Source organism: Lissotriton vulgaris, chromosome 5, assembly GCF_964263255.1.
Source record: "Lissotriton vulgaris chromosome 5, aLisVul1.2, whole genome shotgun sequence".
Lineage (NCBI taxonomy): Eukaryota > Metazoa > Chordata > Amphibia > Caudata > Salamandridae > Lissotriton > Lissotriton vulgaris.
Genome location: NC_141693.1, coordinates 1251423227 through 1251442961, shown reverse-complemented (window position 1 = coordinate 1251442961; position 19735 = coordinate 1251423227). Strand labels below are relative to the sequence as shown.

The window sequence follows — 19735 nt, the reverse complement described above, 5'->3', positions numbered from 1 at the left end:
CATCCAGAACCCATTTGTCTGTGGTGATCTTGGACCAATTTAAGTAATTTTGGGATATTTTTCCTCCAATTTGGTTCGGGTTGGGAAAAAGTGGCGGCAGGATGCGTTTCTCACTTTTTATTGTCTCTTCCGCGATAGTTGGATTCTCCTCGAGACTGAGAAAAATTTCCTTTTCTCTGTCCGTAAGTCTGTTGACGATATGGCTGGTATCTTTGGTTTCCCTGGGCGGAAGTATAGGAGCGCTGTTGGTTATAGCCTCCTCTATTAGAGAAATTCCCTCTTCCTCTTGCTCCACGAAAGGAAGACTTCCTGTATTGTAAAGTGCCCAGCGAACGTGCTGTCTCCGTATCCTTCTTGATAGCTTCCAGAGCATCGTCTACATGCTTTCCAAATAAATACTCTCCATCATATGCCATATCTATAATCCTTGTTTGGCCTCTTGTCGAAAGGATGTTGCCTTCAACCATCCCTGCCTCCTGAGAACAGCTGCACCCGCTAGCTGATGAAAACCTGTGGCAGCAACGTCCACTGCAGCATCAATCATCTCAGATGAGACGCACTCTCCTTCCTGAAGAATCTTCTTTGCTTCAGCCCGATCTGGCTCTGGAAGTTTGTCCACATACGGCGAGATGTCCGACCACCTCTGCCTATCGTATCTCCCTAATATGGCTAGAGAGTTAGCGGCTCTAATAGTTGTAGCTGCAATTGTAGAAACTTTTTTCCCCGATTGAATCTAGACGTCTCCCGTCTTTATCTGGCGGAACAGAGACCTGAGATGTTGGGTTAGTAGATCTCTTTTGCGCTGCCTACGCTGCCTGCGCTACCACAGAGTCTGCTTTCGCTTGTCCAATGAGGCACGCTGGAGATGAATTTGGCGCCCTATATTTTTTATCCACCCTCGGGAGCACTGCTGGCAAAGAATTTGGCTTGGACATGATCTTCAGTCCTTCCTTCCATATGAAATCTATGATTGGAATGGTCCAACTCTGTTTTTGTGGCGAAGACTTGAAGTCATACAAGAAGCAGTCTTCTTGTTTTGACTCCATAGTTATCAGGAATCTCCTTGTTGCTCTATCCATGATCTTGTGGAATGAGGCAATGTCTACAGGAGGTGACTCTGATGTTGTAGGCTCTGCCGGAGAGGGCGTGTTTGCATTGTAACCCTCATACTCCGACGATTCTGACCTATTGTCTAATTCTCCTTCTTCCTGCTCCTCATGATCCGAGTACTCTTCATCCTCTGTTTGAGGAGCTGTGACTTGTGACGCAGACAATGCTGGACGCCCTTCCTCCAACGTCACAGAAACAACTGGCTGTGCCTGCTTTGAAAGCGGCGTCGCTGTTTTAGGTCTTGGCGTAGATACATGAGAGTCACCTGACTCTGAAGGTGGAAAACGCCTATAGTAGTCGCTGAGCATGTATTGTAGATTGCGAAATAATTCCTCAGGCATTTGCATGCCGGGAGCAGGCCTGTCCTCATGTGATAAAGGCTCCGTTTCTTGCATATCTTCCTCCGTATCGTCTTGAATCTTAATTTGGAGGTCAGACGGACTTCTGGCTGATCCAAAGTTCTCATCTTCATAGGATCCTTCCTCATCAGAATCCAAAAGCTTCTCTGGCACTACCAGCATAGAAGGAATCGCCTCATTAGTAGCCCTTTTCTTTAATAGCGTAGCTGTAGTTGCAGGTGATGGCAACGGTATCCCAGATGACTGTGCTGACCAGACTTGTAAGGCAGTGCAGCTTGACAGTGGTGGCGTCGATGGGATCACCTCCGTTGCCGACGAACCTGCTTTTTGCTGCTGAATTTTTTGCTTCGTCGACTGTACCATCGTCGACGATTGATCTATCTTCGTCGACGACGACTTTTTAGATGATATCTTCGTCGACGAGGTCGTCGACGATAACTTCGTCGACGGGGACGTCGTCAAGGTCGTCGACTGTAGCTTAGTCGACGTGGATTTCATCGTCGACGAGGATTTCATCGTCGATGGCAACGTCGTCGGCGAGAGCTTAGTCGACGAGAGCATCGTCGACGGCACAATTTTCCTCGTCGACGAGGAGCCAACCGTCTACATTAGATTCGTAGACGAGGAGCTCATCAACGGTACCTTAGCCGTCGTCGACGGGACTATAGTCGACGACGAGAAAGGCCTGATCTGCACATGGACCAGCGTAGGCGATGAGGCCGAAGACATCACTAAAGCTGGCTTAGGTGAGGAGAAAGTCATCGTGCAGGTGGTAGACGTGGCCACATGAGAGGTAACACAATCCTTTTTTGACGTTGAAATGGTCAATGGTGGCAACTGAGGAGGCACAGACTGTGAAGATTTCTTGGGAACTGCAGATTTCCCAGACTTCTTAGAGGGCGTACTATCCATCTTAACCGGTGGAAGAGTCTTTTTTGAAACACTAGGCCCAGAAGAATCCAGAGAGGATTAGGCCTTCTTTGCCACCTTCGCCCTTGGAGATGAAACTTCAGTTTCAGCCTTCCTCTTAATGGAAATTAGTAAAGAACCAGAGGCAATGCTTCCTACCTTAGACAAAGGGTCCTCCTTGTCCTTGAGTCTGTTAAGCCACAACAGCAGTCGTCCTTCTCTGTCCTTGATGGTCTTAGGGGGGAAGGTCCGGCAGATCTTGCACTCCTTTGCCTTATGGTCAGGATAAAGGCAATATAAACATTTTTTTGTGGGGATCTTCTTTGAATAGCCTAAGCTTCCCACAAGAATCACAGGCCCTGAACAGGGATTTAGAAGTAGACATCTGAAAAACTTGAAGAAACTAACTAATCTTGAAGAAAACTGAGCAGAGCTCAGGGAGACTCCCTTCACACGACGTGCGGTAGAAAATCTGAGAGCCTGAGCCTCTGGGGAGAACATTCTGGTGGGTACTGTTGCCTGATTGGCTGCAGTTTGGACTAACACATAATGACTAGGATAGTCACGAGTGTGAAGGTTTTTTCTACTGTAGCTGGTGCTACTTTACTTCCTGGTTTGGTACTTCTGATATTTGCTATATATATTATGGCATATTATTGCTTTTTTATGTACCGTGGGACTCCCACTCTGACGACGGGGAATGATGCATGCATGTGAATCTATGAAAGACACCCCTAATACTGGAGAAAAGCTGCTTTGTTCACACAGATCAATCTGTATCGGAGGCATCTTGATTCCTTAAAGCCTTTCCATGTCCTATTCCATGTGCAACAAGCTGCTTGGGGTTCTCTTTTGCAGCATCACCCAGACTCTGCTCCGATGATAGTAAATGAAAACAGGTACGGAGATCTCTCTGGCTCCTGCGTCAATCATGAGAGACAAATCACGGAGCATGACACCTTGGGTATGTATGCACTACCGCCTAGTTCGTGCAATAGTGCACAGCAGCGCAGAGCATCAGTCTAGGAAGTAATTATCTCGCCACCGTTTTGGTAGCCAGGCAAAACCAGTACCTCAGGAAAAGGGGAAAGGAAGCAGGTGCCAAGAGTAAGGGTAAGATGCCTGTAATAAAAGGGAATTTAAAGGGACCTCCAGGATCTTGTCCCAAAGCTGCAAGTGCTTCAAATTTCCCAATTCACATATACCATATGTATTGGTTTTGAAGTGAATAGAAGGGTGAAAATTGCCTGGACAATTCAAAAGTGGGCCTTGACGAATAAGTACAGAGAGGAGAGCATGGTCCCTGGATCAACAGTAAGGAAATGTCAATGTTAGTCCCATGTCCAAACTTTGCTGGGTCTGAGCTCAGTCAGAGATACTCACTTTGAGAATTAGTCATATGCTTTAAAGAGGGCACAGACTCACCAGTGGAATCATCCATATATCGGGCAGTCTCCGAGGCAATTTGGCAATTCATCAGTCTGGATTTTTTCATTGCCCAGTGCAGAAAGTTGGCTAAATCCACTCTGCAACTACAGAAAACACAGCGGTACTTCCCTAGTGGATCTAGAATTACAAATGAGAGCTGTCAATTACAAGTGTCAATCAATCAAATCAGTCAATTTCTATAGCACAGCTAATCACCGGGGAGGGTAGCCAGGCACTTGCGGGCCCAAGGGGCTCAGTCGAACAGTCCGGTCTTGAGTACCCTTTAGAATTTCCAGAAGAGAGACAGCAGTACGTAGCTGCAGGGGGAGGTCATTCTATTTCTTCATTGTGAGGTAAGTGGAGTGTCCGCCGCTTCTGCTTCTGTGGATGAGGTGGGGTTGGGCGAGCGAGAGGGACACGTAGCGTAGCTGTCTGGAAGGTTGGTGGAAGCTCATACAGTGATGTAGGCCACTCCCTTGTTGTGTAGTGCCTTGTACGAGTAGATCATCAGCTTGTATTGTCATCTCTTCTGTATGTGGCGACAGTGGAGTTTTCTGAAGTGGTGGTGATGTGGGTTCGTTTAGGATGAGTCTGGCTGCAGCGTTCTGCATGGTCTGAAGTCTCTGTAGGATGTGTGTGGTGATCCCTGCATAGAGAGCGTTGCCATATTGCAGTCGGCTTGTGATTAGGGCCTGTATCACAGTGTGTCTTGTGTCCTGGGGGAGACATTTGAAGACTTTTCGTAGCATGAGCAGTGTGAGGAATGAGGCAGAGAAGACAGCGTTGATCTGAGACTTCATGTTCAGATGATACAGAGGTTTCTGGCGTGATCGGTTGGTGTGGGTGCTGGTTGTAGTTCCGAGCTCCACCAGGAGTCTTTCTGGGGATTGGCGTTGTTCCTACGATCAGTAACGACCGGGCTGAGATTCATGCACCGGCCTGTCTTCCAATTAGTGATGCTCGTCATGAAGGAAAGGAAAGGAAAGGAAAAAGGAAAGGAAAAAGGAAAGGAAAAAGGAAAGGAAAAAGGAAAGGAAAAAGGAAAGGAAAAAGGAAAGGAAAGGGGAAAGGAAGGCGTAGGAAAGGATGTTTAGTCCATGGGTTCTGACTATGTTGGCCAAGGGGTTACAAGAGAGGGAGGAAGACACCAATAAACGAAGAGAAAAATTCTCCATTACACACCGCAGGTCCTTTACAATAAAGGTTGTAGTTATGTTATAACCATAAGAACAAAGATTAGTTCGAGAATAGCCAATATTTCAGCATTCCCATGAAAGTGAAGTTAAATGTGGGGTCTGTTGTCTATAGAGCTATGAAGAAATAACTAAGGAACTGAGAGCCTGCAAAAGAAGGTAACTGCAGTGTACTAATATACCCCATAACAAGAAAGCCTGTCAGCTTCTAATCTGGCCAGAAGGGATAGGGAGATCATGGTAAAGGTCCAAAGGACATCACAGGTTTTATTGCCCATTTTGACAGAGAGCCAATGGTATCCAAGGTTTTTAAAGCAGATTCTGGACTGGAGCAAATATGGAAATTGTACTGGTCCAGTAGGACAAGTTACTTACCTTCGGTAACTCCTTATCTGGTAGACGCTCTATCTAGCCACAGATCCTTTTCCTTTGAATTACCACCAGGCATCACACTGGATCCGGAATAGTAGGTGGCGCTGTTCGGCTACACCTGAAGTGACCTGTGTGGTGCTTATATAGGTACCACTCCAGCGTGCTTAAGTCAGTTTGTTTTTGCAACTTTCCAGGAGTGCGGAACCACAAAGAACACTGACCACTGGTGTGGAAAACTAGGGCCCTGAAAGTGGAAAAACCCTGTTCCTAGAAATCTGTTCGCAGGGCGGGAACAATGGGTGGGCCGGTAAGGAATCTGCAGCTAGAAAGAATATCTCCCAGGTAAGATAAGGTGTTACCGAAGGTAAGTAACTTGTTCATCTGATAGAAACTTCTAGCCGCAGATTCCTTACCTTAGAATAGCTATTCAAGCAATACCTCCCCAGAGCTGCCCCCCCCCCGCATCATCACATTGCGCTTTATAAACCCCTGATTGATTGATTGAGAGTTGGGTCTGAAAAACTGTTTCACACTAAAAAGGATATCCTACCCCTTTTTCAAGGTCACATCTACTATTGATGGTGATCTACTTCCACAGCTAGGTTCTCTATCCGATACTTCGGATATTGTTGACACAGATACTTGATTAGGAGGGTGAACCAGGCTACCTTCCCTCTAACTCCCCCCTCATTTTTTGTATTCTGCAACCACCATCATCATCATCTTGGTGAACACCCAAGGGACGCTGGTAAGGCCAAATAGTACAGAGAACAGAAAGTGCTAGCCGCCCACCGTGGAAAGGAAGGACTGAGATGTGGAATATGCATCCTGCAAGTCCAACAGTATCATCTCCCAGGTGCAGGGCATATAGGACCTAAGCAAGCATGAGAAATTTGAATTTCTCCTTCTTGAGGAAGAAAATGAAAGGGTGCAGGTCTAGGACAAGTTGAAGGCCACTGTACTTTTTGGGCACAAGAAAGTAGCAGGAATAACAGCCACGACTTACTACTAGCATTGGCACTCTCTCTAGGACTCCTTTGGCCAAGAGAACCATCACTTCCTGGTGGAGTAAGGAGAGATGGTCCTCCATTAGCCTGCTGCAAGTGGGTGGAAGGGTAGTTATGAAGGGGTCGAGTATCTCCTTCAGACAATCTGGAGAATCCAGTGGTATGATGTTTTCGTCCTCCAGTGGTGCAGGTGATAGAGTATCCTGCCTCCCACTGGTTGCCCATTATGGTTGGAGGGTGAATAAAAGAGATTGAGGCTTTTTCACATTGGTAACCAAGAGGAAGTGAACACAACTCATGGATAAAGCTCACTTCAAAGGGTTCACATCTGACCACTGGGAAATGTTTCATGCAAGATGTAAACTGTACCATTGAAATTGGCAAAGATATTACGCAATGTATTAACCATACTGCGGAGGGAGTTACAGCTACAGTGAAAGGCAATTTTTCTAGGTTCTCGATGTGTAACATTGTCTAAGTGGCATCCTTTTTTGCTGTGAGTCGCTGTTTGTGCGTCAGGTTGAAAGGTAAGAATAGTTGCATAGAATTTTAAAAAACGCCATGGCACCCGGCATGATTTTAGTACCTTAAGTGTCAAACTAAATTGCATAATAGATCTAGGCTGACTTTGGCTGGTGTGGGGGTGGACTGACTCTGACCTCTAGCAGCCCGACCCATGAGGTTCAGGGATATCCAATCCTCGGCCACACAGAGGCTGGGGAGCTTGTGTGCCCTGGTAGCTGGGCCAGTAAGGACGTGGCTGGAGCATGAAAGGAGTGAAAGGCGGACTGAACTTGGGGAGGGACCATGGAAAGGCCCATTGACCTTGGCTTAGCTCTGCTTTCCTTAAAGTACTCCAGAGCTGAGTCCACTTTGTCTCCGAAGAGATGAGAGCCATCAAAGCAAATGTTCATGAGCGTGGTTTGGACATCCACTGGAAAGCCAGTCATTGTCAGCCAAGCATGGCACTGTAAGGTTACTGACAAAGAAACCGCTCTGCCTGGCGAGTCGGTCGTGTCCAGCCCACATCTGATTGTCAACTTGGCAGCATCTCTCCATTCTGTCTTAGCTTGGCAGAGTATGGCCAGACCTCCTCCCGGACCATGGGCAGTACGTGCGCAACCAAATCCTACTGTACATGGAAGTAATGGTCCAAAAGGCGGGTTCAGGGACACAGTGCCAGACTGGTGGAAGAAAACATTTTCTTCTCCAAGATGTCCAGCATGGCTTAGTGGACTGTGTCTACTGTAGGAGCCTGTGTTTGACCTTATGGTCACAGGTTCAAATCCCGGCAGGTCCGCTCAGTCCTTCATTCTTCTGAGGTTGATAAAAGGAGTACCACTGAGATTGGTAACAATAAACATCTGTTATTCAGAGCCAAGATACCCTGAACGTACACTTTACAAATACACGCGATGTTATGGTAGGAAATGCAACAGAGTTTATGAAAGACGTTGAGGTTTGGACAATCAAGCTCTCCGGGGTAGCGTGTTGAGTGAGTAAATTGGGGTCCCCTGGGGAAAGGCAATGGCGAAGGGAAATTGTCCTGTTCACAGGAGTCCATGTGATGGGTTTAGACCATGTCCCAGGCAGGACTTCAGTAAGGGCTTCAATAAATGGGAGAAGCTGTTCTTAGGGGTCACTCCCAGCTGAAGCACCTCTGTGAATGCATTAGCCTTGACTGCCACTGAGGGAGGGCTAAGATCCAAGACCTTGGCCGCCCTTCTTACCACCATAGCAAAAGAAGCTCCCTCCTCCGTAGCCACAGTATTAGAGAACATGCCAGTATCTGGGGAGGTGTCCAGTCCACTGGCATCCACCAACTCGTCACGCCTCTTCATGTTGGGGTCTAAGGTCTGGCATTCCTCCAGTAGCCCCTCCCAATCTTCCCCAAGTCTTAACCCGTAGGAATAAGGCTCAGGCTCTGGTCTGAAGGGTATAAGTCCACTCAGTGCCACAGTCTGTGTTGGACGATGCCTCTTCGGCTCTGTGTGGGAGTCGGGAATGAGTATGGTGATGGTGCAGGCAGCACCCGGAGCATCGACATCAGGACCAGCGTCCAGGAAGTCATAGATGGTACAACGGGAGCAGGTCCATCCGTGGATACAAGGGGCACCACTGGTGCCAGACCCACTGGAAGGAACGAGTAGAGACCCCTCCTGACCCCATGGGGTTTCAAAGGCACGCCAGTGGGTATGGGCTGCCCAAAATGAGGGTCATGACTTCGTAAAACTCACAGAGATGAGTGGGGTCGCTCCGACTCCCGGAAACTTGAGGAGGTACAGAGCCGACCCAGGCGCAGGATCAACCACAGAGCCTGGTCTCGAATGACAACGCTCCCTCGTCTCGTCGGATGACTTTGACGGAAAAGATGAAGTCAAAGACCTCTTTGACTTCTTGCTCTTTTTTCAAATTTTGTGGGACTTGCCCAAACGACTTAGACTGAGATAGATTGCTGTGATAATTAAGCAGCTGCAACTAAACAGAGTAATTATAATCACTAATAGCGAGTACAAACCAAACATCCCAACCATGGGAAATGATCTGACTAGGCCTACCTGCACTGTGTAAGCACAGGGATGTATAGGTGAACTCTGGGATTGGCCTTAGACCCCATTCCTGGTGTATGCAGTTAGGTGGTCCGCATCATGAGGGTAAACTTACTTTACACAGGGCTACATGCCTGGCACTGCTATAGTTCCAGAACAGTCTTCTCTGCCGGAATGCTCTTCTCTGCCCCCAAAGGGAAGAAACATAGTTTATATGATAAGAACTACTATGTTGGACTCAGCTTTGAGACTGTATTATGTCTAATACATTAGCAGCTGTTGCTGAACGTGCAAAGAAAACAGTACACAATGTTATTATCTATCCCTAGCAACCTTGCACAAGATGTGCAGACTTTCAGGAGAGTGCCTGAACAACAAGCAACATGTACAGCATATTCCTATAACAGCATATTCAAAACAAGTATATTAAATGAGGCTACACAAAGCAGAGGCAGCTTAAAACGACTAACACACTAAATACGGAAAAACCAAACTAGGCACAGGCAAATCACTACACCCACTCCTTGGTCGTAAGAGCAACACAGCCACTAACAAAATAATACAATCATAAGCTAAGCAAATTAAATACATTGCTGTTATATGCACTAAATAGAAAATTGTGGGTGTAATAATAAACAAAACCAAAAATGTAGAAAAGGGGCCAAAATAAATTAACACAGGCACCCAAGATTTCTTCCACATAGACAAGACTTATTAAATCCAGACCAGATTTGGATTCAGCAGATGATTCCACAATAACCCCATTCAAAAGTTCTATAGAACAGATATGATCCTTCTTCTCAGTCGATGCTGAGGAAGTATCTCCATGTGCTACATCCATGTTATTAGAGCCAGAGTTCAAAAGTCCAGAGTTCAAAAGACTAGGAGCTGAAGCATCCATCTCCCAAGAAGGGAGTAGCTTGTACCAGGCATCTTTAATCAATTACAAGTTTGTGGGACAGCTCCGAAAATGGGTCATAATTGGACTACTCAATCGGTCCTTGTACTGGCAGTTGGGCAATCCATTGTAAAACATCTAACACCTTGTTTTTAAGATATGCTCTACCAAAAAACAATAAACTATTCAACGGCTCTTAAAAAAGGTTTATTCTAAAGCCATTCTGGCTCTCCATAGTTTTTATCGTGCCAAGTTGGTATCAAGGAGCACTCATTAAGGTTTATTTACTGCACTTTTACACAAATATGAATGGACCGAAATTGACATCTTTCAAATAAAATGCACCCTCAAGGAAAGAATGTTTTTTTTCTCTTCTCCTATACCTGCACATAAAATGCTTTAAGGCACAACAGCAGACCTCACAATAAGTAAAGGTAACATTTTAGCCCTTAAGACAATGATGCGGTTCCCTTAAGTATGGAATATGCTACTTACTAGTATGCATCTGTTCTTGGCATAGAGGGCTGCATAGTGGTACATTATGAATAGATCGCCATCTGGTGTTGGGCTTGGATGATTGCACTTGTTTTTCTCTTGGAGAAGTCTTTTGTCGTCACAAGACTGGTGACTCCTCCTTTGGGTGCTAGTGCGCATGGGCATCGGCTCCATCCTTAGATTGTTTTGCCACAGTAGGGTTAGATGGAGTAGTATGATAGAATACAGATAGAAATGCCCATGTAAGTGTATCTAAATAAGATAGTGTTGGAACAGACACAGGTTTCCGGGGAGGCTGGGAGGGCATGTACCACTCTGCAGCCCTCTATGCCAAGAACAGATGCATACTGGCAAGTAGCATATTCCGTTCGAGGCATATGGGCTGCAGATGGTACATTATGAATAGACTATACAGCAGTTCTCTCCCTAGCGGTGGTCACCCGTGTCTGTTGCAACTGTCCGAAATAAAGTCTTTAATACAGCTTGTCCCACTCTAGCCTGTTGTGTTGCCTGCACATCTATACAGTAGTGTTTTGTGAAGGTATGCGGTGTAACCCAGGTAGCTGCTTTGCATATGTCATCTAGGGGAATGTTTCCCAAAAATGCCATAGATGCTCCTAGTTTACGTGTAGAGTGAGCTCTAGGAGGAACAGTTAATGTCCTCTTTGCTTTTAAGTAGCATATTTGTATACATTTTACAATCCACCTGGCAATGCCTGCTTTAGAGATAGGATTGCCCTTATGTGTAGGAGAAAACGCTACAAATAGTTGTTTTGTTTTTCTGAAAGTTTGTGTTCTTTCTATGTAGTACAATATGGCCCTTCTGACGTCTAATGTATGTAGGGCTCTTTCTGCTACCGTCTGTGGTTTTGGAAAGAAGACTGGTAGTTCCACTGGCTGATTGATGTGGAATGCTGAAATTACTTTAGGCAAGAATTTTGGGTTTGTTCTAAGAACCACTTTATTTTGGTGTAACTGTAGAAATGGTTCTTATATCGTAAATGCTTGCAATTCACTTACTCTTCTGAGTAAAGTAATAGCTATAAGAAAGGCCACCTTCCATGAGAGGAATTGTATTTCACACCTAGGCATAGGTTCGAAAGGTGGTCCCATTAGTCTGGTAAGTACTATGTTGAGATTCCAGACTGGGGCAGGCAGTAGTCTTGGTGGAATGACTCTTTTGAGGCCTTCCATGAAAGCTTTTATTGCTGGTACTTTAAACAGGGAAAGATGTTGTCTGTTTTGTAGGTACACCGCTATAGCTGCAAGATGTACTCCAATAGAGGTGTAGGCAAGGTTACATTGCTGTAAGTGTAGTAAATAGCAAATAATTTGTTTAGTGGATGCGTCCAGAGGGTGGATGTTGTTACTGTTACAGTATACAGCAAACCTTTTCCACTTTGCTGCATAGCATGCTCTGGTGGTAGGACGTCTTGCTTGCTTAATGATTTCCATACAGTCTGGAGGTAAATCTAAGTATCCAAATTCTATGACCTCAGGAGCCAGATCGCTAGGTTCAATTGTTTGGGATCTGGGTGCATTATTTCTCCATGGTTCTGTGTAAGGTGCATGGGTAATAATCCCAGCTTTTGATGTGGCACCTGTGAGAGTTGCAGTAGCGTGGTGAACCACGGCTGTCTTGCCCACGTGGGTGCTACTAGTATCATTGTCATTGAATGTTGTTGCAGTTTCCGAACCACTAATGGAATTAGTGGGAGAGGGGGAAAAGAGTAAGCAAATTTGTTGGACCAATTTATCCATAGCGCATTGCCCTGGGACAGGTGGTGTGGGTACCTGGATGCGAAGTTTTGGCATTTTGCGTTCTGATGAGTGGCAACGAGATCTATCTCTGGTTGTCCCCATCTTTGGAAGAATGGCTGCAGTATTTGGTTGTGCAGTTCCCATTCGTGTATTTGTTCTGACTCTCTGCTTAGGATGTCTGCTATCTGATTTTGAACTCCTGGTAGGTGTTCGGCTAACAGATAGATCTTTTGAGGAATGGCCCATCTCCAAATGTCCTGTGCTAGTCTGGATAGTTGGAGAGAGTGTGTCCCCCCCTGTTTTTGAATATAATACATTGCAGTCATGTTGCCTGTTCTGATCAGGACTGCTTTGTTGAGGATTTGCATTTGGAAAGCTTTTAGTGCTAGAAAAACTGCTAGTAGTTCCAGATAATTGATGTGCAGCCTTTTTTGCTGTACACTCCATTTTCCCTGTACTGTATATTTCTCCATATGCGCTCCCCATCCGGTGAGCGATGCATCCGCTGTTAGTATCACTTGTGGAATCGGTTCTAGGAACGACCGTCCCTTGGAAATGTTTGTTGTGTTCCACCACTTCAGAGAGCGATGTGTGCGGTCGTCTACCAACACCAGATCTGTAACCTGACCTTGAGCCTGATTCCACTGTGTCGCTAGGCACTCTTGAGGTGGACGCATTTGTAGTCTGACATATGGTATAAGCAGTATGCAGGAGGACATCATCCCTAACAGCTGCATGAACACTCGAGCTGTTAGTGAGTGTTGTGGTTGAAATTTTTGGATCAACGTGATCATTGTTTGGATCCTGATTGGATTGGGGTATACTTTGGCTTTTTCTGTGTCTATAGTAGCCCCTAGGTATTGTTGAATCTTGTTTGGTTGTAGGTGGGATTTTGTGTAGTTCACCGTAAACCCTAGCTGGTGCAGCAATTGAATGGTCTTTTGTGTGTTTTGAAGACATTCTTCCTGTGACTTGGCTTTTATTAGCCAATCGTCCAGGTAAGGGAAGACATGTATTTCTTGTCTTCTTAGGTGTGCTGCAACTACTGCTAGGCATTTTGTGAACACCCTTGGTGCTGTTGTGACCCCAAATTGAAGGACTTTGAACTGATAATGTTGTCCTTCTACTACAAACCTGAGGTATTTTCAGTGGGCTTTGTGAATTGGGATGTGAAAGTAAGCGTCTTTTAGATCCAGTGTAGAAAGAAAGTCCCCTTTCTTCAGTAAAGGAAGTACTTGTTGGAGCGTGACCATGTGGAAGTGTTCAGAGTTTATGTATGCATTGAGAGGCCTGAGGTCTAAGATTGGTCTTAGAGACTCGTCTTTTTTGGGGATTAGGAAGTATAGAGGGTATACTCCTGTCCCTTGCTGATGTTTTGGAACCTTCTCTATGGCATGCTTTTGTAGCAGTGATAGTACTTCGTGTTTTAACAATGTTCTTGACTCATTGGACGCTGTCTGGGGGGGGATGTTTGGTGGGGTAGCTGTGAGTTCCATGCAATAACCATGTTGGATAATTTGTCTCACCCACCTGTCTGATATGATGTTTTCCCAGACAGGTAGGAACTGTGATAGACGTCCCCCGACCGGTGTTATATGGTCTGGGGGGAGTTGTATTAAGTCACTGTTTTGGGGTTGAGGAGTTGCGGTTGTTATTATTTCCGCGACCTTTACCCTTGTTGTTGTTACCTCTGTAACTGCCTCTTGAATTACCTCTGGGTGATGTTGGTGTAAAAGAGGTAAATTGTTGGCTTGTGCCTATATTTTTTGACCCCCCTCTATAGGTGGACCTACGAAAGGAACCCCTTTGAGTTGGTTGTTGTAATGCTCCCATTGATTTAGCCGTTTCTGTGTCTTTTTTCATCTTTTCTAAAGTCTCATCTGTACCTGAGCCGAAAAGTGTTTTTTGATCAAAAGGTTGGTTCAATAAAGATGTTTGTACTTCTTGTTTGAACCCTGAGACCCTAAGCCACGTATGTCTTTTTAGCATGATACTGGTGTTGATGGATCTTGCTGCAGTGTCTGCTGGGTCTAGTGCACACTTACTGGAAGTGTTGGTTATTATCTTCCCTTCCTGTATAAGCTGGTCTGCCCTTTTTTGATGTTCCTTAGGGAGATGTGTGATGAGTTTTTCTACCTCATCATAATGTGCTCTATCATAGCGTGCAAGTAGCGCTTGTGTATTAGCTATGCGCCAGCTGTTTGCTGCTTGGTATGCCACCCTTTTGCCTGATGCATCTATTAGCTTGGACTCCTTATCAGGAGGAGGAGCTTCCCCTGTAGATAATGAATTTGCTCTTTTACGAGCGTTTGTAACTACAAGAGGTACTTGTCCTTTGATAAATATTGGGTCCTTTGGGGCTGCCCTATATTTTTTTTCAATTCTTGGGTTTAACACCCTAGCCCTCACAGGGTCTTTGAATATGTCTGCTGTGTGACTAAGAAGACCCTTTAGCGTAGTGTGCCTGATGTTCTTTGTGCAGCAGGTAGCGTTTCTAAAAGGAAATCCTCTATTTGAGGTTCGGTATGTAAATCTACCTTATGGTATTTAGCTGCCCTATTAATCAACTGCACAAAACCTGTATTATCATCAGGTGGTGAAGGTTTTGAGGGGTATAATTCTGGGTCGTTATCGTCTGACCCTGCATCATAATTTTCCCATGGGTCTTCCTCATCTGGGATAGTGTCGTTATCTCCATGAGGTTCTCCCTCCCCTGTATCACTGTCTACATCTGTTTGAGGTGTAGATGGTCTTGGTGTAGAAGGTGGAGGAATAGCTGGCCTAGTGTGAGGAATAGGAGAAGAGGGTGTGTCTCTAGGCTGAGGAGAAAGGGGAGGAGTTATATTTGTCCCCATGGTTCTCTATTTAAGAAGAGGGAGAGCTTTGTCATCTAGTTCATTCTTCCTCTTTTTCAGTGATTTTGTCACCACTTTGCGGGTCGATAAACAAAGTCTTTTGTTTTGGATCTGGCTGATGCTCCTGTGTCGGTACCGAAGTCTTTGGTTCCGAAAGGTGCCTTTGCTTCTGACCGTCAATGTTCTGTGTTTTTGGCACCGAGAATTTGCTTGATTCCGATTTTTTCGGTGTTGAGTAAGTCTTCGACGTCGAAGCATGTTTCGGTTTCAACATGGAATGTTTCGATGCCGAGCTTTCCTTTGTATGGAGCTTCGGTGTCTATGTCGATGTCGACTGCTTCTCGGATCCGACATGGTGGGTGGCCGAGAGTTTCGGTTTCGGTTTCGTTGCCGGGCCCGAAGGCGGGGCGTCAGAAACTTTTTTCGGTGGTCTGACCGGGCTCAAGGGCGGGGTCGGTACCACACGGGGTTGTTTTTTTGGTAAGGGGACGTCGTCACTCACGGTTTGTTGAACGTCGATTTCTTCGACATCAGACTCGTCCCCTTCCGACCCCGACTCATCTTCATGTTCCTCTTCTTCTTCTTCGAGGTGCTGGTCCTCGAACAGCTCCGGGATTGCCTCCGACTACATTCTTGAAACCTTGTGTCTTCGGGCTCGACGGTTTCTAATCGTCGACTTGGAGGAGAATGCTGCGCAGGCTTCGCAGTCCCTGGATTCGTGTTCAGGTGATAGGCAGAGATTGCACACCTCGTGTAGGTTCTTGTGTGGGAACTTAGCACCACACGTTGGACATTTCTTAAATGGAGTCCTTTCCATGGACTCCGGGCTGGACTACGTCGAGAAAGGCCTCCCGATCTCGTCAAAGTAGAAGAAAGAGTTAATTGTTGGAGTCAAAACGCGTCGGAATGGAAATGAAATCGCGTTCGATAACAATACCGTCGAATTGGAAAGGGAATACGCGCCAAAATATCACTTCTTCTCGAAGTCGATCCGGAGCGCTTTGATCCTCATCCGAACCCGATGGCGGAAAAAAACTATCTAAGGATGGAGCCGATGCCCATGCGCACTAGCACCCAAAGGAGGAGTCAGCAGTCTCGTGACGACAAAAGACTTCTCCAAGAGAACAACAAGTGCAATCATCCGAGCCCAACACCAGATGGCGAACTATTCATAATGTACCATCTGCAGCCCATATGCCTCGAACACAGCATTTACAGAGGGGCTACAAAACATTGCCACAGACAATAGCTCTCATACGCGTGACCTGCTGGCTTTGTAAATGCGTATTGTATATTCGGAATAATGGAATAATGAAAGAAGCAGGCTGCTATTAAAGATCTAATGAAGCTCAAGTAGGTCTTACCTTTCTTTCCTCTTATTCGTTGCACTGCCGCAAATTCTATTGTGTAAAAAGGTTCTTTTTTCTTTCACTTAAAACCAGCCAGTCATACAAAAGTTAATGTCAACATCCTTTACGGTATTGTTTAGTATGCCAATTTGTTTCTTTCACAATATACCACTGATGTACTATAAGAACTTACCGGAATCACTAGGGAGATTGTGGTTCAAGCTTCTGTAGTACTCAGTCCGATGAGCCTTCTTTAGTCCAGTGCAAAGTCCAAAGTCAGAGAGCTTCACATGGCCCTATACAAAGGAAAACGATTTCTTAGTTTCAAAACTAAAGAGGGTTACACACAAACAAGCTTTAGAGACTTTGTTACAAATCTTAACAGTGACTATACTGTAACTAACTGTTTACGGTTTGGTCTGCCTCCACTTTGCCACTAAACAGACCATCTTGGGTATTGCAATTTTTGGGCAGACCATATCATTCCATGCCCACAATTTGCAGAAACTGAAAAGTAATCAGTTTTAGGCTTCTGTCTCCCTGGATCAATGGTTCTGGTGGAATGTAATGAGGTACCTACTTCAACCCTCGGGAACAGTAACATACTTGTGCAGCTGCAGAGTAACCTGCTGCAACAATAAGCACTGCTGTGCTACACTCCTAAGGAATAGTTCGCTTAGTAGCTTAAAAGGGGGCTAACTGAAGGTTTGGCCCATAAGACAGACATACATTTTTAGCTACTGTGTGAGGTTTGTGTCCTAAAGGGTTCACATTTTAGGGAAGCAGGCTCCATTTATATTTAAGTATGCCTAACCACCCATCTGCTAAACTGTCTCCTGGTGCTTTGAGTGTGCTGGACTATGTGCCTTCACAACGTTGATAAGAAAATAAGTTACTTACTTGTGACTGTTGTTAGCCAGTATTGGTATCTTTCATAGATTCACAGGCTTGAATCATTCCCAGTCGTTGAGATGGGAGACCCACAATAAAATAATCAAACCGTGTTTAATACATTTCATAGGTTATAATGGCTCTAAGCAATCTTATCAGTAGCCTATCTATGTCCTTTTAAAAACAGAATCTAATGTTGAAACACAGCCAATCATCACTCTCTAGAACACTCCCAGCAGAGGCAAATTCCCTCAGATTTTCCAAGCACAAGTGGGAAGTGAGGATCCCCTAACCTAAAGAGAACTACCTCCACAGGGAGGAGGATGGGTTGCATGTGCATCTATGAAAGATGCCAATACTGAATGACCGAATTTACAGGTGAGAAACTTATTTTCTTAACCAGTATTAGGGTATCTTTCATAGAGTCACATGTTTGAATCATAAAAGTAAGCAGTACCCACAATTTGTACTGTCTTTTGTGGGAGGAGGGAGACATGCAACCCTTAAAACCCACAAGTTATTCCAATGCAAGAATGACATTTGTAACCATACACATACCCTTTACATTCTAGACAGCTTTTAAAGAACGGTCTATAAACAAAACCTGAAGCCTTAACACACTGTTATATTCAGGAGGCATCCAATGAAGTGTTTAGAAGAAGAAACTAAACAATTAAGCCACTCTTAATTTCTAGAGTTATCAATAATTTAACATTAGCAAAGGATAGGCCTCTTCAACGTCAATAAAATTAATCTTTTACCAGAAAAGAGGCCCACCTTGATTGAAGAGATGGCATAGTACCGCTTGGCCCATGACTACATCTTCAGGCTGCACAGATTGCAGACTGCAGTGCTGCTTAAAAGCGTGGACACTTTTGAATGTCGGAGCACGTCAAATTTTTCCCGTGTTACTCCAGAAAACAGAGCTGCCTATGTAGAAACTGCCCTGGTGGAGTGTGCCTTAGTTCTTCTTGTTAAAGGCTTGTTAGCCATGTAATGGCAGAATTGTATAGCCCTGGAGACAGTAGATTTAGTTACTGCTGTTACTTCTCTGCCCTCTCCATAAGCCACCAATAGATCAGTCTTTCTTATGTCATTTGTCTTACGCAGGTAAAATTGTACACATCTTTTAACATCCAGCGTAACGCTTGCTCTGCTGGACTAGATGGATTTGGGAAAAAAGACGTAAGTATTACTGGTTCGTTGAGGCAGGGTTGCGTAGGAACTCTTGGAATAAAAGTCTGGTTCGTTCGCAGAACCACATAGTTATCAATGAAATGAAGAAATGGTTCCTGGACTGTAAAACTTGGATTTCGCCTACCCTCCTCGCTGAAATGAGACCCAGGAGGAGGGGTACCTTCCAGGTAAGAAACTTTAGCTCTGCTTGTGAACTGGTTCAAAAAGTTGCCAGGACAAAGTTTAGCTTCCGTTCCAGAGGGGGTGCACGCACAGGGGGAAAAGCACGGAAGAGGCTCTTCATAAATTGCTTTACCAAACTAGAAGCACACAGTGGGAACTAGATGAACCTTCACCGAAGAGAGGTGAGACCCGACTTTCCCAGAGAGAGATATGGAAAAATCTATTCCTGAGGCGCTTGAAGCGAGTGCACGTTTTATTGTTGACACCAAAAGCAAAAATGCTTCATTTTAAGGCAGTACGTTGTGTTAGTGCGATCAGCTCTGGATTCTGCAATAATCTTAATGTATTCTTGTGAGATAACCAAGTCCTTAAACTCTAGGAACTCAAAAGCCAGAGTACAAATGAAGAGAATCCAGGTCTGGGTGACAAACCTGGCCCTTGTCTCTGGTCAGAAGAGATGGATGTAGGCATTTAGGCCTAAATTGTGACATCAAAAGAAGGTTCCGGAACCTGTACTGCCTGGGCCATCGTGGCACTATTAGGATCAAATGACAGCCTTCAGTCTTCACCTTGGTCAGTATCCTGGGAATTAATAGGATGGGGGAAAAGAGTAAGCATATATCCCAGACCATCGCATTAAAAGGGAATTCCCCTCTACCCTGGCAGAAGGAGCCTGCTGGCACAGTACTGGAATTTAGCGTTCTCGCTCGTTGTGAAGAGGTCAAGAGCAAGTTTCCCCCATCTACGAAACATCTTGTTGAGCTGGAACTTTTGCAACTCCCATTTGTGACAACTGGACTGTGTTCTGCTTAACATATCCGCCAGTGAATTGTGCAGATCTAGGCCAATTATTCCATCATGGCGGGAATTATTGCACCAGCCAGAAAGGATGCTGCGTTGGACATGAACGCACTGAATCTCAGATAGACCCACAATAAGGGGATGAATGGATAAAGTCTTAACAGGTATCACAGAGTCTTCAAAAAGTATGGAAATTGGAGCCCTGATGATGTCCAATGTGGGCGAAACGCGTTGGCTGGATTGTCCATTGTAAATGTTTCTAGATGCAATAATTGGGGAGATTGTTGAAATAAAACTCAAATTGTTTTTTCATTAAAGACTGCCTATGGACTTTTCTTGAAGGATAAGAACATTGAAGCAATTAGCTTGTGAACATTATGAATAAGCGCTCCTTTCTTT

At 45.1% G+C, this 19735-nt stretch overlaps 1 protein-coding gene and 1 pseudogene across 1 annotated transcript in view; both read right to left on the bottom strand.

Annotated features, from left to right (window-relative positions):
- The window catches only part of STK38 (serine/threonine kinase 38), a 395034-nt gene that overhangs the window by 233867 nt on the left and 141432 nt on the right, over window positions 1-19735 (bottom strand). The window contains exon 7 of the mRNA XM_086923099.1: window positions 16479-16581. Coding sequence (XP_086779225.1) covers window positions 16479-16581 — 103 coding nt within the window. The remainder of the gene's footprint in view (window positions 1-16478; window positions 16582-19735) is intronic.
- Window positions 111-1832, bottom strand: LOC147712415 (uncharacterized; annotated as a pseudogene).